Source organism: Phoenix dactylifera, chromosome 2, assembly GCF_051530095.1.
Source record: "Phoenix dactylifera cultivar Ajwa chromosome 2, Ajwa_hap1_PhDact_Kaust_v1.1, whole genome shotgun sequence".
Classification (NCBI taxonomy): Eukaryota; Viridiplantae; Streptophyta; class Magnoliopsida; order Arecales; family Arecaceae; genus Phoenix; species Phoenix dactylifera.
In genome coordinates, this window is record NC_143191.1 from 49,779,707 (window position 1) to 49,799,876 (window position 20,170).

Consider the following 20,170-nt stretch of genomic DNA (forward strand, 5'->3'; position numbering starts at 1 on the left):
ATCACCAAATTAAAAAGAAATACATTTGACCTACCCTCATACCAAGGTACAATGAACTAAAGTCTTCTTATTTTCTGATTTCAGCCATAATATCACCCATTGATCGTGAGAATACAGATCCAACAACCAATAAAATAACTTTGACTGTCTTTGAGATCTTGTTTCTCTTCCCAATGACCATGTGGCATTTATAAAGTAACAACAAACCTGGTATTATCACATACTATCGTTCAAGAATCTTTGAATGATCAAAACTGTAAAAAGTCAAAAAAATATTGCAAGTATGTGATCCCACTAAAGGAGCTCAGTGCAAGCAGTCTTTGTCAGATAAACTCACACAAGAAGTATTATACATATATAAAGATCAGACAATGAGGGAAATGTATATGTTGGAAGACTTTATGATTGGAAATACCCTTCAATTTAGCCTGAAGTACCCACACAAGACACTTAAACATGGATATTGTTATGATGCTTGCACATAGCTCTGTAAAGAAAAATTCTTGGATATTAAAAGGATCAGACACTTCACACGCACCTGCACACAACACAGAAACTTGAGTCCGTGTAGCATAGACTTTCTTCATGCTTCTACTCCACCAGCCAGAGCTACTAAAGTACTCCATATATTTCCTACCATTACCTGCGAACTTCCTACTGTTACCTGCAATCTGTTGATATGACAGTTGGAAAATGTCTAAATGTCTACACTTTATCATATGAATGTCATGAGCCATTCCAAAATCACAAGCAATCTTCAAAACATTGTCCCCATATGCAATCCCATCTAATTACTTAAACTTACATTACCGTCTAAATTCCAATATGAACCTCAAAATAATAAAGAAGTCCTTTCTCCATTAGGAGATCTGCAAATATATCAATCTAATGCCCCCCAAGATACTTAATTCTCCGCTATCCTTCTGTCAGTGCAAGTGTACTAATGGCTGTAATTATCTCCCTGTTTACTGTTTTAACAGCTACCATTTTATTATTTTCATTTATTATATCTTTATTCTTAATCATTATATTTTTTTCTTAAAATTTATAAAGTTGTAGCTATCACAGTTATGTGGGACATGTTTTTAGTTAGCTTCCATCTTTGTGCCCACAAGTTTTTATCTCTAGTTATTATCCTCTTCCCTGTGGTGAAACCAAATCATTTTCTTATGTGGTGTGCAATTTTCTTTTCTGGGACAAGCTTCCATCTCTTGCCTTGCATCATTCTTCATATCATTCCAACTTGGCTGCCCTAGGGAATGTGTAGTCAACTCATGCATATTTCACCATGACCAGCTTATGTGAATCACTTGTGTATACCTTTACCAACTATGCCCTATTTCTGATGACAGTTTGATTAAATTGTGAAGCATTGCTTCTAGGGGATGACTAACCCAAACTTTGACCATTTCTCATCAAATCCAAAAGTTCTGGTGAAGTGGCTGCATTGGAGGGACTGGTATTAGGAATTTAGTAATTAAGATAGATCCAATCATATTTATTCATCATGTGATATTTGTTTTTCGAGCCAGCCTTGTAGAAAATCAAATACCAGTGAATATGAGGTTTTTTTTATGTGCTTTTTGTCTTTCTGCGATCTGCAACACTTTCCAGTCACTGATCAGTGCAATTCATCTTCAGCTTAATATACTGAGATTGAACCACGATATCTTGAAGGTCCTTAGTATCATTAACAGTATACCATTATTTTGTAAATTTATTTACATTTGTCTTCATATACTGTACCATAGACTTACTGATGAATGCCAAATTTTTCTTTTTGCTTCAGTGTGCTTCTTCTTGGTGTTTCTGTTGAGCCATTCCATTAGTGCAAAAATGCGTCAATCTTTAATTCTTTTTTGTGAGGTGCATTTTTCACTGCTATATATCCTTCAGCTTAACCTAATCTCAAAGGCTTTGGAGCAGAGTGGTTCCTTAACTGCGGTAATTCTCTCACAATTAGGTAGGACTTCATGTTCATTTATTATCTCTTCTTTTTCCCCTCCACTTCTTGTATGAAAAGTAACTGAAAATCTCTTATGGTTATCCAACTTTCTTGGATGTTATTAGATTTTCAGAGCATATGAAATTTTTTGATATAGAAAAGGAATCATCTATTTCTTCTTTTAATTTAATTAATACACATTAATGAACTAATTTTTTGTACCATGTTTTATGAATAGTTGCCCATAGTTAACAAATGTTAGTATTCGTATGTCTACAAGTAATGGTTAATGGCAAGGGGGTTTATGACATTAGTTGGTGCTACTTTATTAGGATTTTAGGATAACTAAATTAAGAATCATAAATTGTTTATAATGTTATATTCCACAAGGATAATAGTTTCTTTAGCTGACTAAATCATTTTGAATTCCTAGAACATAATTCGAAGTGATTCTATGAAAAAAGTTACAACGCTACAAAGCATCTTGTATTCATCATTTCGTCACAAGGATTGTGAAATATGGCATGTTGTGTCATCGTCCCCTTTCTGCACTTGCTCGAATCCTGAGGTGTCACTGTCATAATTGATAATACGATTGAAATTCAATATCATTAATTGAAAGCATATGATCAGACCATGTATGACTAAAGCGTTTAATGTAATCAATATCATTTACACAATATTTCCACATATAAACTTGACATATCCTCTTATACAAAATATTGTATGGACACTTAATACCAATGGGATACATTGCTGATGCCACTTCAATAATCATTAATCCAAAATGTCAACTTCGAGTCACCTCCTCGAATAGATCCATTACAGCTCTCACTAATCACTCTATAAAATTATATAAAAGACAAGGTGAGCTACAAAGCTTAGTTAGTAAACTTCAACTATGTTTAACAATTTAAGTTTCCATTGGTAACATATGACTCAGATCATAACATATAAACCAGGTTACTGTTGGAAGTCCAAGTATGGGTTCACTGAAGTAAAAATAAATCCTTATGCGCTATCAATTATGAGTGAGTAGTTATGCTAATATGATAACAGTAACATCTCAATAGTTGCTCAAAAGCAAGGTCCATTGAATCGGTACTTGATGTTGTCGCCAAATGCGGTGCGGGCTCGGTAGCATACTTACACATGGTACGATATGGCATACCGGTCATTTGACTAGGATGCTATTTTGTTTTATTTTTCATTTTTTATTTTTTTAATCTTTTTAATAATTGTGGTTTAATAGGATTTTGATGTTGTTTTGATATCTTTTTTGGCATCCAATGGACTTGGATTATAATAAAGTACATATAATTGAATATACATATAATATAACAAATGGGTTTAAAGTACAAAATACATATTAACATCTAAAATTTTGTGAGTGTTTGTCCCTTGTAGACGTCGAGATCACAATCGTTATTCACGCTTGGGATATTATACCAAGCAAGGTTCGCTACTAGTGCCACACTAGCACAATGTCGGTACGATACTCGGTACGCCATCCGTACGGAGTATCGGTGCCAAACTGGTACTGTACGGTATGTCCCATACCGTCTAATTCGGGCTGGTACAACATATCATAACACCAAGTTTTTAGATAATCTGTTCCATATTCTTGCATTTGATAACCTGCACCTAGTGGATGGCTACGATGATTTTAATCCTCTATTTGACACTTGATTAGCCATCCGAAGATCACAACAACAAAACTTGATCAATAAGGTGCCTAAGGTTGTGGAGGGTAGTAACCCACTCGAATATGAGCCTATTTTTCTACCTCAAGCTTGATCCTTGCTTATTTATTAAACGAGCCTATTTTTCTATCCCAGCTTGGTCTGACGGGCCTAAACCTTTGGCTCGAGCCCACCCAAAATGCTTTGGGCTCAAGCGGGCCGAGCGAGTCGTCCGACATATGAACAAATCTAACTGGGACTCGCCAGTGAATCGAAGATCCTGGGTCTATGAGTCATATGCAGCTGTGCAATGTTCATTGCTACCTTCTTGACCATTCGATGCATTATTGCTCGTCTGTTATTGTTATCATTGTTGGTATCGCGAGATGATCTGGACAACTAGTCATTTGAGAGCTCACTAGCCTCTGAATTGGAGTGAACAAGCTCCTCATCCACTCTCCAAGGGAACTACAATTCCCTTTCTTTTCTTGCTAACTTGAGAAATTGATTTCTTTCTCTCGATGCCTCTGCTTGCTTGGCTTTGTTGGGTTGTTTGACTGCACCCACCATCTTGACTAGACTAGGTACCATGGTAGCCTTGTATCGGCATCTCTTTGTCAAATCTTTGGAAGGATATCTCGGACATGGAGCCGTAGGATGATCAGCTCCTCTTGATCTCTATGGCTGCTCGATTGAATGTGGGCATGGCATGTGTCATTCCACCCATTGTTCCTACATCCACCCCGGCCTCCTTTGCTATGAGACCCCCGGTTGAGGAGGCGATCCTAGCTTATCTAGCTCTAGCTACTGTTGGCCCTGAAGTTGCCAATCATTAGATCATCTTCATCATATTCGAAATCAATGTGAAGTGGATTATCATCTTGTAATGAACATATACAAGATCATTTAGGCAACTTCTGCGTGAAGCAATACTTCTATTTGCTGTGGATCAGGGTGAAGAAGATAGACCACTTGTGCTTGCGGTGACTAGAGCAGACCATCTGCGAGAGGTCCAGATTGCCAACCCCCTTAGGGTTTTGGATGATTGCTTGAAATGGAATCACCATTCAACTGCAAATGCAATTACGAAAATTGCATATGGGGTGCTACTTATCATTTGACATTAGACTAATTATAGTCGGTGTCTGAAAATACCTTGATTTATGCTTTCTTTGCTTGCCATAGTTGGCCTATCGCCGAAGTTGTGGGAGCTATCCCTAAATGCTTTAGTCTGTGAAACACGTGTATTATTATAATGTAAATGATTTGCTTGAGTTGACAAAGTAATAATCCCATATGCCATTAAAATTAACTTACCTATTCCATGCATCGGGCAGCAACCAATTTTACAAAAAAATTTTCATCATTATTTTATCTATTATTATTTTTAATCCGAAAATTTATTTTTTAATGTAAACATTTATGTACTTAGTGGAAAAATATGATTTTGGTTGCATTACATTCATCATCCATAGATTTACAGCATATCATAAAATCATGCTAAAATCCAAATTTGGACATGACTTCCCTTATTTTCTCCATTTTGGCCGATTTTTGGCATGACAAAGAAAAAGAAAAAGGGAAAAGAAAGAATGGGAGAGGACTGCCTACCTAATTTTGGGTTGGATCTGAGTGGGAATCTGTGAAAATCCCTTTTTTTTGGGAAAAAAATATAGAGAGAGGTAGAGGAAGTGCCACCCTCTCAATTATTTAAAGGCAAACTTGGCTCGAAAACCCCAGAACTGAGAAGAACTGGTAGGTTTATGCTTGATTTAGGTTGGAACTGCTTGGTTCGGGCCCTAGTGTCGAGCTAAGGGAATGTACCATCCAGGTTCAGGGGCCCTATCATTTGGTATGCCTTGGACCAAACAATTAAAGCTGCACTGTTGACCTTGCTCAAATGTATTCAGCTATAACGTGATACAAGTTATGAGGTAACTCCAAACTCATAAGGGGTATGTGAAGTACAAAATTCAAATTTCTGTCTGTCCTGAGGTTTCCCTTACTGGATCGTACTGGTTGGCACGAGGCATACCCTATTAGTGTACCTGGTAAACCCCTCCAGACCAGTGTTGGTACCAGGGGTGTACCATGCCAAGTTTCCATAACATAGTACCAGGTGGGCTGGTTGGATATACTGGGTGAATGCACCAAAACCAGTATACAGATCCTTTGTCATGACCATATAGGTTAGAGCATCATATATGTACGGGCTTTGTTAATCTGCATACTATAGGCACATAAATATTGGACTTTGTTAATGCACGTTCTATATATATAATGATAGATTACAAAAAACTAGCCTTTTAGAACAAGGATGATTTTCTGCAGCTTGGTTGTTTTTGGTGGACATGTTTCAAACTAATGATTTTACACCAGAAAAAAATACAAGATTACACTTTTTAAGGAATCCATATTATACAAAAGAATATTTTTTCTAAAAAAAACAGATTGGGTGTTAAAATGTTTACATGTATGATGTATCTATACCACTGGTAACATACTGCAAACTATCGTAGCAATACCACTTGTCATGTTACAATTCATAGTGACACTGATCATTACAGGTCGACATGGAGCTCTCAGATTTGGAAGTTTGTGTAATGCCTAGTGAGGCCATAGTGTTTACATGCTTTATATCATAGTGTTTTATGAACTTTAGTATCCTGCTGGTATCCTTAAAACGATGGTTACCAAACAATACAATATGATTTGATACCTTGTTTGGTGTATATTGCAAGTTTTAACTTGTGCTGGATGAGTTTTCCTTTTTGACATGCCCATCTGTCCCACAACATTATAATCATCATGGTTAAGGTTGGTCTTATTATTAATTTGAATTCTGAATGTCCAAATTAATATAGAAAGCAAAGTCTGCCGTACCGCCCGATATGGGGCGTACCGTATCGTACCGGAAGAAAACCGGTACGACACACACATTCAAGTTGGTACAAGCCCCGTACCACCCCTACCAAGGCATACCGCCCTGTACCGAGGCAAATCGAGGTGCGTACCGGTCTGTACCAAGGCGTTTTGAGATGAAAATTGAGAAAATGGGTAAGAGAGATACTTCGGTACAGAGGTGTACTGTACCGTACTAAATCATAAGGCACCGATACGGTACTAGGTACCAAGATTGCGGATCTTGATAGAAATACTAATGATATCTATTTTGTGGCTTTCAGGTCTCCCAAATCATGCTTCTTTCAGGGATTTTATGGAAATAGGTGTCCTAGCGTGCTTTTGTTCAGTGCAGAACCATGGTTTCAAAATGCTCTTTTCTTTTTCTGCTATTCTGCAACATACTCCTTGTCCTCCACTTGGATTTAGCATCTTGAAAGCTGGTTTAAGCAAATCAGTTTTGCTGTCAGTTTATGCCTCATCAAGTTCCAGAATTGGTTATTCCCTCAGCTTTTCACATGGTACATCACTAAACCTAATATTAAAAGTTTAGCAGATTAACAAATAATATTTTGTCTGACCTCTCGACCCAAAAGAAAAAGGATGATCATATTTTTTACATGTTTCATTTTCTTAGTTTAAGATAATGGCATTTATCATCTCTGAGTTTAAAGTCATTTGTTTTTCTATCTTATAGAGCAAAAGATAGCAACATATCTCAGCAAAGTCAGTCAGATGTTTTTATCTACATACCGCTCTTATGGGACATATGTGGCATTTCTAACCATTCTTTTCACACTATACTTGGTCACTCCAAATTATGTATCATTTGGGTACCTTTTTTTCCTCCTGTTTTGGATAATAGGGAGGCAGCTTGTGGAGAAGACAAGAAGGCGGCTTTGGTATCCCTTGAAAGTCTATGCCACTCTAGTGTTTGTTTTGACCTATAGCTTGAGCATTTCTCCCATATTAGCAACATGGATGTCCAAGCTGATTGATCTGTATCCTGATTTGGGGTTCAATCCTGAAGGATCTTTATTGAACAATGTCTGGGAATCCTTGGCTGTTTTGACTGTAATGCAACTTTACAGCTATGAAAGGAGACAGAGTAGGTACAGAACAGTTGATGCCTCTGATGCATCCGAAAATGGAATTTTTGGGTTTTCCAGAAGGTTCCTTATTTGGCACGGCGAGAAGATTTTGTCTATAGCTGTATTTTATGCTTTATTGTCTTCAATCGGTGCATTCGGCTTTATTTATCTCCTGGGTCTCATTATATTTTCTACTTTACCAAAAACTTCTCGGATTCCTTCCAAGTTGTTTTTAGTTTATACAGGATTACTTGTGACTTCTGAATATCTCTTTCAAATGTGGTGCAAACTTGCTTATATGTGTCCTGGTCAACGGCTCTATGGTTTGTCACTGTTTCTGGGCCTAAAGTATTTTGATTCTGGATTTTGGGGCCTTGAGTCCGGTTTTAGGGGAAAGGTGCTGGTAATAGTTTCTTGTACTCTTCAATACAATGTTTTCCGCTGGCTAGACAATATGCCAAGTTCTCTAGTACATAAAGGTAAGTGGGAAGAGCCTTGCCAATTGTTTATCTCATCAGAACAATCTTCAGTGGGTACTTTGGTTCATCATGAAGAAAATAAGGCGCCAGCAGATGTCACTCTTCCTTCTGCAATGCAAAAGGGTGCTAGTACCGATTCAAGCCCATCCTTCAGCTCTAATACCTATCAATCATCAGAGTCGGTCCCTAATGTGACAAGAGCCTCAGAGAATAACACTAGGAAATACTCATTTTCCTACATTTGGGGAAGTACTAAAGAGAGTCACAAGTGGAACAAGAAACATATCCTTGCTTTGAGAAAAGAAAGGTTTGAAATGCAGAAGACTACACTAATATTCTATATGAAATTTTGGATGGAAAATCTTTTTAAACTTCGAGGTCTTGAGATTAACATGATTGTGTTACTTTTGGCAAGTTTTGCTGTGTTGAATGCCATTTCAATGTTATATATCATATGCCTTGCCGCATGTATTCTTCTGAAACGAGAGGTTATCCACAAATTATGGCCTATATTTGTTTTCTTGTTTGCTTCTATTCTCATTCTTGAGTATTTTGCCATTTGGAAAGATCTGATTCCTTGGATTCACTCTCCCAAAGAGATGGAAATCAACTGCCATGATTGCTGGAGTAGCTCAACCCTTTACTTCAGTTTTTGTGCAAAATGCTGGCTGGGTACTTCTCTCTGCAGCTTTATGTTCATTATATTCCATGGGTTTTAGCTGCTACTTGAACTGAAGCAAGAAATTGTTTACTAACTAAAGCTTTTTCATTTAATACAGGGATAATTGTTGATGATCCACGAATGCTCGTGAGCTATTATGCAGTTTTTATTTTCTCCTCTTTTAAACTCCGTTCTGATCATATTTCTGGTTTCTCAGAGTCACATACATACCGTCAGATGATCTCTCAGCGGAAAAATGCATTAGTTTGGAAAGACCTCTCATTTGAAACGAAGAGTTTCTGGACTTTTCTTGACTATCTGAGACTATATCTCTATTGTCATTTACTAGACATTGTTCTTGCTTTAATATTAATAACTGGAACTCTGGAATATGATGTTCTGCACCTTGGCTACCTTGGCTTTGCTCTGGTTTTCTTCCGAATGAGACTTGAAATATTAAAAAAGAAGAACAAAATTTTCAAATTCTTGCGGATGTATAATTTTGTGCTCATTGTCCTTTCTCTTGCCTATCAATCTCCTTATCTTGGGAATTTCAGCTCCGGCAAGTGTGAACAGATAGACTATATATATGAGGTCATTGGATTTTATAAGTATGATTATGGGTTCCGAATAACATCAAGATCTGCATTGGTTGAGATAGTAATTTTTTTGTTAGTATCAATGCAATCATACATCTTCTGCTCTGAAGAATTTGATTATGTAGCAAGATACCTTGAGGCCGAACAAATTGGTGCTATGGTCCATGAGCAAGAGAAAAGGGCTGCAAGGACAACTGCACAATTACTGCAAATTTGTAAATCAGAAGAGCAAAAACGGCAGCGTAACTTGCAAGTGGAGAAGATGAAATCTGAGATGCTCAATCTGCAAAGCCAGCTCAATAGCATGAATTCCATTACGACTCTTGGTGGCAGTTCTCCACAATCAGAAGGTCTTCGACGTAGAAGGAACTCTTCCCAAAGCATGGATAAAGTTAGTAGGATGCCAGATAATGAGACTGGATCACCAAACAAGCAATATGAGAATGTCAGTACAGAATCATATCATTCCTTTGACTTTGCTGTGTCTGATATGCAAAAGAATGTACCATTGCCTTGGGAAAAATCTGACTTGCAAAACTCACCTACTAGTATAAAAAGTGAGAGTCCAATCTCGATGGATTATGGGAGGCATTCCTTGGATTCTATTTGTGAGATAAGTGAACTTGGAGACAAGGGTGATGATCATGACACAGCATTTTCAAATGCAAATAGAAGAGAGAGAGAAAGGGACAAGCACAAGGAAAACCCAATAATGTCTGCTGTCCAGCTGATAGGTGATGGTGTTTCTCAAGTTCAGTCCCTTGGGAATCAGGCGGTCACAAACATTGTGAGCTTCTTGGACATTGAGCCTGAGGAATCTGATTCAAATGGGCATTCAGAAGATGGGGTATATGATGAAATAGAGAGCCAAAACATCGTGGAGTGTGGACACTTGGATAGGATCTCCTCAGTTCATTCTGCTACAGGGGCACGTCCTGCTAGCCTACAAATTGGAAGGATCTTTCGTTTTATATGGTCACAAATGCGATCGAATAATGATGTTGTGTGTTACTGTTGCTTTGTACTTGTTTTTCTCTGGAATTTCAGTTTGCTGTCAATGGTCTACCTTGCAGCTCTTTTCTTATATGCTCTGTGTGTAAATTCTGGTCCTAGTTACTTGTTCTGGCTTATCATGCTAATTTATACGGAGATCAATATTTTGCTTCAGTATTTGTATCAGATTATCATCCAGCACTGCGGGTTAAATATTCACATATCCCTATTGCGGAGGTTAGGATTTCCTGAACATAAAATAAATGCATCATTCGTTATCAGCACTCTACCTCTCTTTCTGGTCTATATATCAACTCTTCTGCAAAGTTCAATAACTGCTAAAGATGGTGAGTGGGCACCAGTAACAGAATTTAAACTATTAAGTGGAAAGAAGCATTATAAAGAAGAACATAGTTTCAGTCCTGGTTGGAGGGATAGGCTACAGCAGTTAGTCTCACCAGTAACAAATCTCTTAAAGATAATAGCAAGAAGCTTCTCTAGGTACTGGAAGTCATTAACACAAGGATCAGAGGCTCCCCCATACTTTGTGCAACTGTCAATGGAAGTTAATCAGTGGCCAGAGGATGGTATCCAACCAGAGAGAATAGAATCAGGAATAAATGAGTTGCTTCGTGTAGGTCATGAAGAAAGATGTGAAGCCAAAATATCTTATTCATGCCATTCGGCTAGCAGAGTTCGAATTCAAAGCATTGAAAGAAGCCAAGAAAATACAAACGTTGCTCTTGCTGTTCTTGAAGTTGTTTGTGCCTCTCCTTCTGTGGGATGTTCAGCAGCAGAGTGGTGTAGATCACTAACTCCAGCAGCGGACGTCGCAGCAGAGATTTTAAAATCACAAAAGGAAGGGTTACTGGAAGAAGTAGACTTTCCCTACCCAATATTATCTGTGATTGGAGGCGGCAGAAGAGAAATTGACCTATATGCATATGTATTTGGTGCAGATTTGGCTGTTTTCTTTCTCGTTGCCATTTTTTATCAGTTTGTTATGAAAAATAAAAGCAAACTTCTTGATGTATATCAGTTTGAAGACCAGTTTCCTAAAGAGTTTGTGTTTATCTTGATGGTAAGAAAATTCATACCTGAAATTTTGTCTCATGTATTATTTTGGGAAAGCAGCTATATATAAGAAAGTATATGCAGTATCTTGATAGGACAAATTTATACTGCTGGATCAATTCTTGTGGCATTCAATTTGGGAAGATTAATATGAGTTGTTAGGTCTTTAGTGTTGTGAATGTCTTCCCTAAATTTGTTTCTGTTTATATTTCCTTTGCAGGTTCTTTTTTTCTTGATTGTGCTTGATCGCATTATATATCTATGTTCCTTTGCTGCTGGAAAGATTATTTTCTATCTTTTCAATCTTGTCTTGTTTACATACTCAGTCACTGAGTATGCTTGGTACATGGAGCCATCTCACCAGCATATAGGACGACTTGCACTCCGTGCTATCTATCTCACAAAATCAGTTTCCTTAGCCCTACAAGCATTACAAATTCGTTATGGAATTCCTAACAAAAGCACTTTGTACCGGCAATTTTTGACTAGTAAAGTTACACATATCAACTATTTGGGCTTCCGACTTTATCGTGCTTTACCATTTTTGTATGAACTACGATGTGTACTCGATTGGTCCTGTACATCTACATCTCTAACAATGTATGATTGGCTGAAGGTAAGAGCTTTGCACCCGTTAATTTTTATTGTATGATATCAAATCATTTATCCAATGAATTTAGCCATGTATTTTACTAAATAATAACAAATGCCTCGATCGAATTGGTGAATTTTGATTTTTAGATGAATTATTTGTGGATATTTTTTTTTCTATCAATATGGCATCTGCCCAACAAAAAGTTTTCTTATAATCTTTAACTTTCACAACATTATATGTCTTTAAAGTGTGCAATCATGGCTTAAATGATACCATTTGGTTTTTGTAAAATATGGAGCATGTGCTACCTTGAACCACCTTTTCTAGGTATGAAGATTGTAAATGGCGGGAATTATTTGCATATTAAAATAGAAGATCAATTACTGAATACTTAGAGATTCCTTGTTCCTTAAACATGGATTTGAATTCTTGTTTGTTTAGAATTAGATAAAATCAAATTAAGCATCTCTTGGAATCTTATATTGAAAAGTATCATGATTAAAAATCAGTTAAACCATATTTTAGGTACTCAAGTTAAATTGTCCTAGAGTAACTTAAGATAAAGCTATTTAGGTGTCTTTGTATATGACATATGGAACTCGTACTTTGTTGTTTGTCTGTACGCCACTTCCCCCCATGCTACAACTCCCAACTTCCTTTCGTCCTCTATTTTTCCATGGGTTCTCCTTCCAGTATATGTTTTTGATTTTCCCTTCTAATCTCTCTTTCTTGTTTATAGTGTCTTTTTTTTCTAATGAAATAGCAAGCTTCTTGGCGCTATCTGGTGCAAATCATGAGTGGTATTTATCTATTTTGTCCTTGATTTTTAAAGAGGATGAAATGTGAAATTATATGTGGTCAGCTAAAGAAGAATTTAGTTTGTCCGCAATCGTTCTTAATGCTTTCATATATCCATATTTTCAGGTATCAAAGTAACGTTGGACTCCTTTAACACAATTTGACTTAAAAATATGGTTCATAGCAAACCAAAATCTCCAAAACATAAATGTAATCCTAAATTATTTTCTTTTATAGGTTTCTATGATTTTAGACTAGCAGGACTAGAATAACCAATATAAGAAGCTAAAGCCTTTTTTCCTTTTGCGTGGAACAATTTCTTTTCTCTTAGAACTAGTACACCATGATTTAAACTGTCCTAACTTATTTGCTTATAATTTAATGTTATAAGAAGCAGTTGCGACAATTTTAGAACTTTTTGGGATATCCATTCGTCTCTTTTTTTTAGCAAGAATTCTTATAATTCTTGTGATTCAACGCTACTTCAAATTTTATAATTGGAAACTGCATTATATTCGATGGCCTCAAGTTTCATGTTGTAAGAAACTTCATATTTTAGGTTTTACAAGGTCCGCCAAACCGACACTAGGGGTCATCTAACTGGTTGCCTATTCGGTACGGTACCAATACATACTGTACCAAGTGGAGGTGTACTAGGGACGAAGGATCGGGAGAAGAGGGGAGAGAGGGAGAAACCTTGACCAACGAATGTCGAACTAACCAAGACCCGACAGTTCGGCCCATACCAAGTCGAATTGATGTTAAGTCGGAACGGTTCAACAGGTTGGGTCGGTTTGGCTATAAAATCCCTCTCCCTTCCTTCTATTTAGTGGGCTGAGAGCTTGAAGGGGCTTTCTCTTTTGCTGTTCGATCCTCGTCGTTCACTTTACTGGTAAGCCTCCCTCTCTCTCCCTCTTGCATCCATGGCAACTCTCTCCTTCACTGCCATCGCTTCGTCGTCGATGTGCAGTTGCTAGTGCTAGGGTTTGAGATTGAAACAAGAGATTCTTCTCATGTCCATGCAGCTCCATCCTCTACTGTTGTTGCTTCATCATCACTATCGGGAAGATGCTAGGGCTAGGGTTTGAGATCGAAATAGGGGATTCTTCTCTCTATCTTTCTCTCTTCGCATCAACGGCTGCACTTCTTCTCGAATTTTGGCTCGCTCCCTCTCTCTCCCCCCCTTCCTCCCTCTCTTCCTCTCCCTCCCTCTCTCTTCCTCTCTCTCTCTCCTTCTCCCTCTCTGCCTCCCTCTCTATTCTTGATACATCCTGGAACAGCACGGTACGGATCCATACCGTATTGAACTAGTCACCTGCCGGTACAAGACCTAGTACCGGTTCGGAAAACCTTGACTCTAATCGTAATCCTAGAAGGAGAACCATGGGGGAAGAGAGAAGACAAAGGGAAGAGGGAGAGGGAGAGGGAGAGGGAGAGGGCAAAAGAGAAAGAGGCATACCAGTTTGAATGCTCCGAGGATGACGACATCAACCTCGACATCGGCGTTGATCGAGGGTAATGGCATCGGCGTCGGCATCAATTGGGGGCGACGACATCAGCCAAGGTTCGAAGAAGGAGAAGAGAGATCCAAATGTGATTGAGGATGTCAAGGTCGGGATTGTGGTTTTTAATTTATGATGAGCTGAACCATTTCAATTGGCCGAACTTTCCCTATTCCTGGCCGGTTCAGTTTGATACACCTTGAATCCCTTGGTTCAGGATGATTCAACATACCTTGGGTTTTAGTGACTTATGCCTCTGAATGTCTGCCATCTTCACCCTATTTTGCTGGATTTGGACATCCATTGCTTTTATTTCAGCAAATACCACTTAAGTTAGACTGAAACTGTGATCCTTAATCTATGTATTGTAGTTCCTATTCAAGAGCTACGAAGCTACATTATTGAACATATATATAGAATTAGACTCTTGTTTAGCGCTTATTCTAGCATCAAAGTTGAATTGGTGCTAGAAGGATGCATTTTAAGCTCCACTTGCATGGCTGAAACTGTGCAAGGTCTGAAGAGTGCATTGGAAGAATAAAGAATGTATTACAGAAAAAAGGCTGAGTGGGGAATAGAAATGGATAATAAAAAGAGAATGTGCGCAAAGAAAGCCAAGAGAAAGTAGTAGGATGAGAATAGAGGAAAATTAATGACAAAAATAGATCAAGATGAGGAAAAGAAAAAAGGTGAATAGATGAACATTAATAAAAGTAGATTGACATTCGTTAGTCTCTATCTTTTACAATGCTCTGCCAGGCATTCCATAAAGATCTCCAAAATTTAAATTACTAGTTGGTCTTTTTAAAAGAACAGATCTGTGTGATGAACTCATATTAGAATTAACATCCAAATAACTAGTTCCTCTAACAAGAGATAACTGAAAACCAGAAACCAAAGCTTGTAGGAACTTCTTAATTCTTGAAAGGTTAGAAATCAAAGAAGGGATTTTTAAAACGGTAATTTGCATGTAGTCTTAAAAAATCTTTACTCCACATTTGCCCTTCAAATAGTAGATAATACATATTAGTTCATGTTTTCAGAAAGTTGCTAATATTTAAATAATTGTTTTGTTTTTGCGAAGATTTTGCAATATGTCCATTAACAACATTTCTTGATTTAGTGCAATCTGATACTAATTTTCTGCATAGTTGGAGGACATCTATGCAAGCCTGTTTCTGGTCAGATGTGATGCTGATCTGCATAGATCAAGGCACCAGCAAGGACAAAAGCAAACTAAAATGACCAAATTCTGCAGTGGAATATGTGTGTTCTTCATACTAATATGCGTCATCTGGGCCCCTATGTTGGTAAGAAAATCTGGTACCTTATCTGACTTTGTAATGTATTCTCATTTGAAGAATTTGAATGACTGAAACACTTTGGCAGCTTCTTAAAATATGAAGTTGACACTTTATCTGAAGAAATGGGAATTGGACCTAAAATTGGATTTTTTCTTGATTAATTTACTCTGTGCCATTGCCAATAAAATTAACATTGTATTCTATTTCAGTACTATCTGGTCGAATCAATTTTGGCCGTTAAACTGACAATTCTTTTTTGTATTTGATTCATTTATAAGACTGCTCTTGTATAACTCTTTCTGTACTATGAGAGGGAGTGGAACTTTTCTGCTAATTAAAAGTTATAATTGATCCATATTCTTGTTGTTGTAACATTATAGGTAGAGATATTAAATTTCAAGGGTACAAATTTGTGTTTAAGAGTTTGGAGATTGCACTGTAGGATGGTTGTACTTTTTTAACTGGTTTACTTATTTTCCATCAATGCAAATATTTAATAACTCACTTCCACATAATGTCAACCCTCTGTGGGTTGGTTCCTAATTCTATCCAAAAAAAAATGGCTAATGGATGGTCCTACCATGAAAACGAGAAGATCATCATACAATTTAAGGACTTAGAAAAAAATAGAGAGTAAAATGGGCAAGAATTCCCTGTTTAATTTATACTGCAATTATTTGAGGCACATATTATAGGCCTCTAGACTATGCAATATCAATTTTATGGATTCTACATTAGTTTTTACCTTGCAGTGCATTTTATTTTTTATTTGCTAGTGTTGTTATGTTGGGTCTAGTGGATATACAATCATTACATGGTGATAATGTTTCCATATCTTCAATCATCAGAATTTTCCCAATTTTAATTCTAAGGAAGAAAATATATTGCTTATTTCCTTTGAGGCCTGAGCTTCGTATCGGTGCTTGTGATTTATAGTTATTGTTGTGTATTCTGCTCAATGACAGTCAACATGTAATTCATAATATCTCTTTCTAGAATTGCTTTCCATTTTTTGGTGTAATTAACTTCGACATCCGATCATAATGATAATGACAAAAACTTGAAAATTACTAACTGATTTGTTGTTTTGAGTTAAAACAAGATGCCCACAAATATGCCATAAAGTAGAATTACAAGTTAAATAAATGGTCAGGCATTTCAAATGCCATAAAGTAGTTTTACAAGTTAAACAAATGGCGAGGAGCCCCATGATGTTGGAATTAAGATGGTGTGAGTGTTGAGAAGTAAATTACTTCCTCTCTAATGTAAGATGTTCCTCAAGGAATTGGATCTACTAGGATTTAGGAGAGCTGTACGTATAGGTAGCTGGAGACTTGAATTCAGACTTGGATTTAAGTTAAAATTAATATCCTGACACAGTTTATGGTGATGAATTGAACCCAAGGAATCTGGAACTACGGTTCACTTAGGGAACTAAGATATACTAAATGCTTAGAAGCAAATCACAATCTTGCTATCCTATAGCGTTTTGTTGCAAGTGAAGAAACAAGGTGAAATTCTTATAGGAAATAGGAAGAAGTAGAATGAACTCTAATCAAGGTTTTGGCATCTGTGGCTTAAGTGGAGAACTATGTTCTGAAATTTTAAAAAAGAAGGGGAAACTGAAGGGCTGAAAATTGATCATTGTGGTTAGATTAAGGTTCAATGAATCATTGGTAAGATATCAAGAGAAGTAAGTTTAAAAGTTGATCCTTGGAAATACGTTGCTCCCACATGCTAATTAAATGCTAAATAGAAATGAATTGCTTCCACATCACCCTTTGATAGACAATGGATTTTCTCACTATCTTATCATAGTGGTTTTTGAGTGTCCTATCAGTATAAAGGCATTTAGGGATGTACACCTGTTTCCTTTGATATCAGAAACAATTGTTGTACCTTGAAGGTTGTCAACAGGGTTTGTCGTACCGGCTTGTATCGACCATATCAGAAACTTACCATTTTGGTAAGTTGCCGGTGCGGTACCAAGGTTCAATTCGGTACATGAGTTGAATCGGTTTGTATTGTTTCGAACCAAGTGGAATCATCCTGTACTGCTTGACTTCCAGCTTATCATGGCTAGATGTGAGAAAAAAATATTGGAAGCCTATTTTGATATGGGATGCACACCGTATTGTACCAATCATGCCATACCAAGGTACCAATCGTACCATAGCAAACCGGTAACGTACTAGTATATTTTTTAGTATTGGTCTTACTGATCTTGGTTATCAGCAAGGATTGCCAAACCGATACCGGGTGTTGTACCGGTCGGCGCCCGGTTCGGTGCCAGTTCGGACCAAACCGAACCGATATCGAACCGATTAGCTTGGTTCACGCATCTGCATGCTCTAATTTTTATTTTTTAGAAGTTTTCTCTTTTTCTCTCTTTTCGAACTTTTTCTATGAATTTAAGTCTAATTTAATTTTTTTTATTTTTTAATATTTTTTTGATTTTTTTTATGTTTTCTGATGTTTCCATGATTCTGGTTTAAGCTAGATGATGCATCTTATTGCTTTAAAATGAAACAATTCATAAAATGAACAATATAAAATATCTTCAAATCAAGATACAATCAATTACATACTTTTAAAGTCCAACAAATATACATAATATCTAAAATCGGATCGAGTGGCAATGCCTCTCGTAGATATCCAGATCATCAGCATAATCAAGAGGCACATCAATCCACCCCTCTATCCAAGCAGCGTTGTAGTCTTGTATGTTTATTTCATAAGAAATGCGCGCCGGATTCTAAGCACTCTCGGATCTCTCGTTGAAGCTCTGACTCTGAGAGGTGCCCTCTGGCTGATAATACGGCTGTGGAGGGTCCATCCGAATATGTCAGCAGCAAAATCCGACCTGTGAGATGCTTCGGGCTACGTAAGGTAGTAGCCACCGGAAGATGTCTCAGATGCACCATTTCCATATCCGTATGCATATGGGTTATAGGCTGCCTGTGGCTGCAGATAATAGGATCCAATATAAGATTTGAAACCTGATACATCTATGGATCCAACTCCACGTGCGAGGTTATCTGCAGCTACATCGTGTCCTCCTGAATGACCTCGAGGAGCCCGTCTCCTATATACAATAATTGCCACAGCGGGCTCGCTGTGGCAAAAAAGGCCATAGCGCATGCGCGCTGTGGCTTTGGGCCAAAGGCCCAAAATAGCCCCAACTCGGTGCGAACCGACCGGTTCCCACCGAGTCCTGATTGAACCGGATGGAACCGTCCGGTTCTGTCTAGTACTGGCCGATTCCAGCCAGTGTTATTGTGGTTTCAGCACCTACAAGGCCAGAACCGTTTTCCATAAGCAAACCGACCCGGTTAGAGATGGGGTCGGCCCGGTTTGGCCATCAGAGATGGGGTCGGCCCGGTTTGGGCCAACCGGGCGGTACGGCCCATTTTGGCAATCCTTGGTTATCAGTGTCACTAGATTTGACTGAAGCATCTCATGAACGAGAGATTTAGGTTGAAAGATATAGAACTGCAAAGCTGAGAAGTCATCAATTACATAAAGGGGATATATGTCAGGAATTTCACGCCTAAGGCACCTAGCTGGGATCAAGTTAGTCACCTGATGTATTTCAGGAATTTCAGGTGATAAGTTGGGCTATGTGACCTGTAAGATAGACGACCTAACAGAAATCAGCAATCACTTTGGAGAGGAAAATTTTCATTTGTGGCCCAAAATACCTGGTGGTTAAATTTGACTGAGGTTTTCCATGGTTTGCAAGTCTAAGCAGATGATTAGCAATGCAAAAATTATTAGTTGCTTATCAAAAACTACGGTTGACTGATCTGATGGATTGAGACCATTGATTGTTGAAATATGGTTTTCTGCAACTGTAACCACACTATTCATTTCAGCCCAGCATACCTGTGTCGACACGACATGACACCACATGAGTATGGGATATGGATCTTTCACCCTCATGGACTGGTTGTAATGCCACTCAAATCGGCCGGGTGGAGAAAAAGAAAGAAAACAGCAACAAAGGAAGGAAGAAAGGAAATAAAGAAGTCGAAGAAGAAGAAAAGAAAGGAAAAAGGAAGAAAGGAAAGAAGAAAAGGAAAGAAGGAAGAAAAGAAAAAAAGAAGAAGGAATGAAGAAGCAAAAGAAAAAAAGGAAAAGGAATAGAGGAAATAAACAAAGAAAAAGAAAGAAAGAAAGATGGAAAAGAAGAAGGGGAAGAGAGAGAGGGGGTACCTACTTGGCAATTTGGTGGAATGCGGACAGAAGCAGGTATTTTTTTGGAAGACATGGCAGGATCGGTTAGGATATATGATAAAAGAGCTAGGTTTTGTTACGCTTAGCACTTGTTCTGCATGTGGCCCTATTTCAAAAGGCAAAATTCATGTTTAATTTTTGAAATAATTGCTTATTATTGTTTAGCCCTGTCTACTCATTAATATGTATGAACAGACTGTGTAGAGATAATGCCTAATTTGTGAAAGGATTCCAAATTCAATGAGAACTATATAAAACTAAATGCAAAATAACAGCCAATACCCGCATACCTGCATTCAACTTTTGCATC

General features: G+C 37.6%; 1 protein-coding gene across 6 annotated transcripts in view; it reads left to right on the forward strand.

Annotated features, from left to right (window-relative positions):
• The window catches only part of LOC103716184 (piezo-type mechanosensitive ion channel component), an 84,865-nt gene that overhangs the window by 50,921 nt on the left and 13,774 nt on the right, over positions 1 to 20,170 (forward strand). For 3 of the 6 annotated variants that reach the window (XM_039124948.3, XM_039124955.3, XM_039124958.3), the window contains 6 exons: positions 1,790 to 1,963; positions 6,813 to 7,049; positions 7,226 to 8,770; positions 8,878 to 11,432; positions 11,646 to 12,041; positions 15,472 to 15,630. In XM_039124948.3, coding sequence (XP_038980876.3) covers positions 1,790 to 1,963; positions 6,813 to 7,049; positions 7,226 to 8,770; positions 8,878 to 11,432; positions 11,646 to 12,041; positions 15,472 to 15,630 — 5,066 coding nt within the window. Of the gene's footprint in view, positions 1 to 1,789; positions 1,964 to 6,812; positions 7,050 to 7,225; positions 8,771 to 8,877; positions 11,433 to 11,645; positions 12,042 to 15,443; positions 15,631 to 20,170 lie in introns of all 6 variants that reach the window. The other 3 variants (XR_005511215.3, XM_039124953.3, XM_088716783.2) reach the window with 3 other exon arrangements.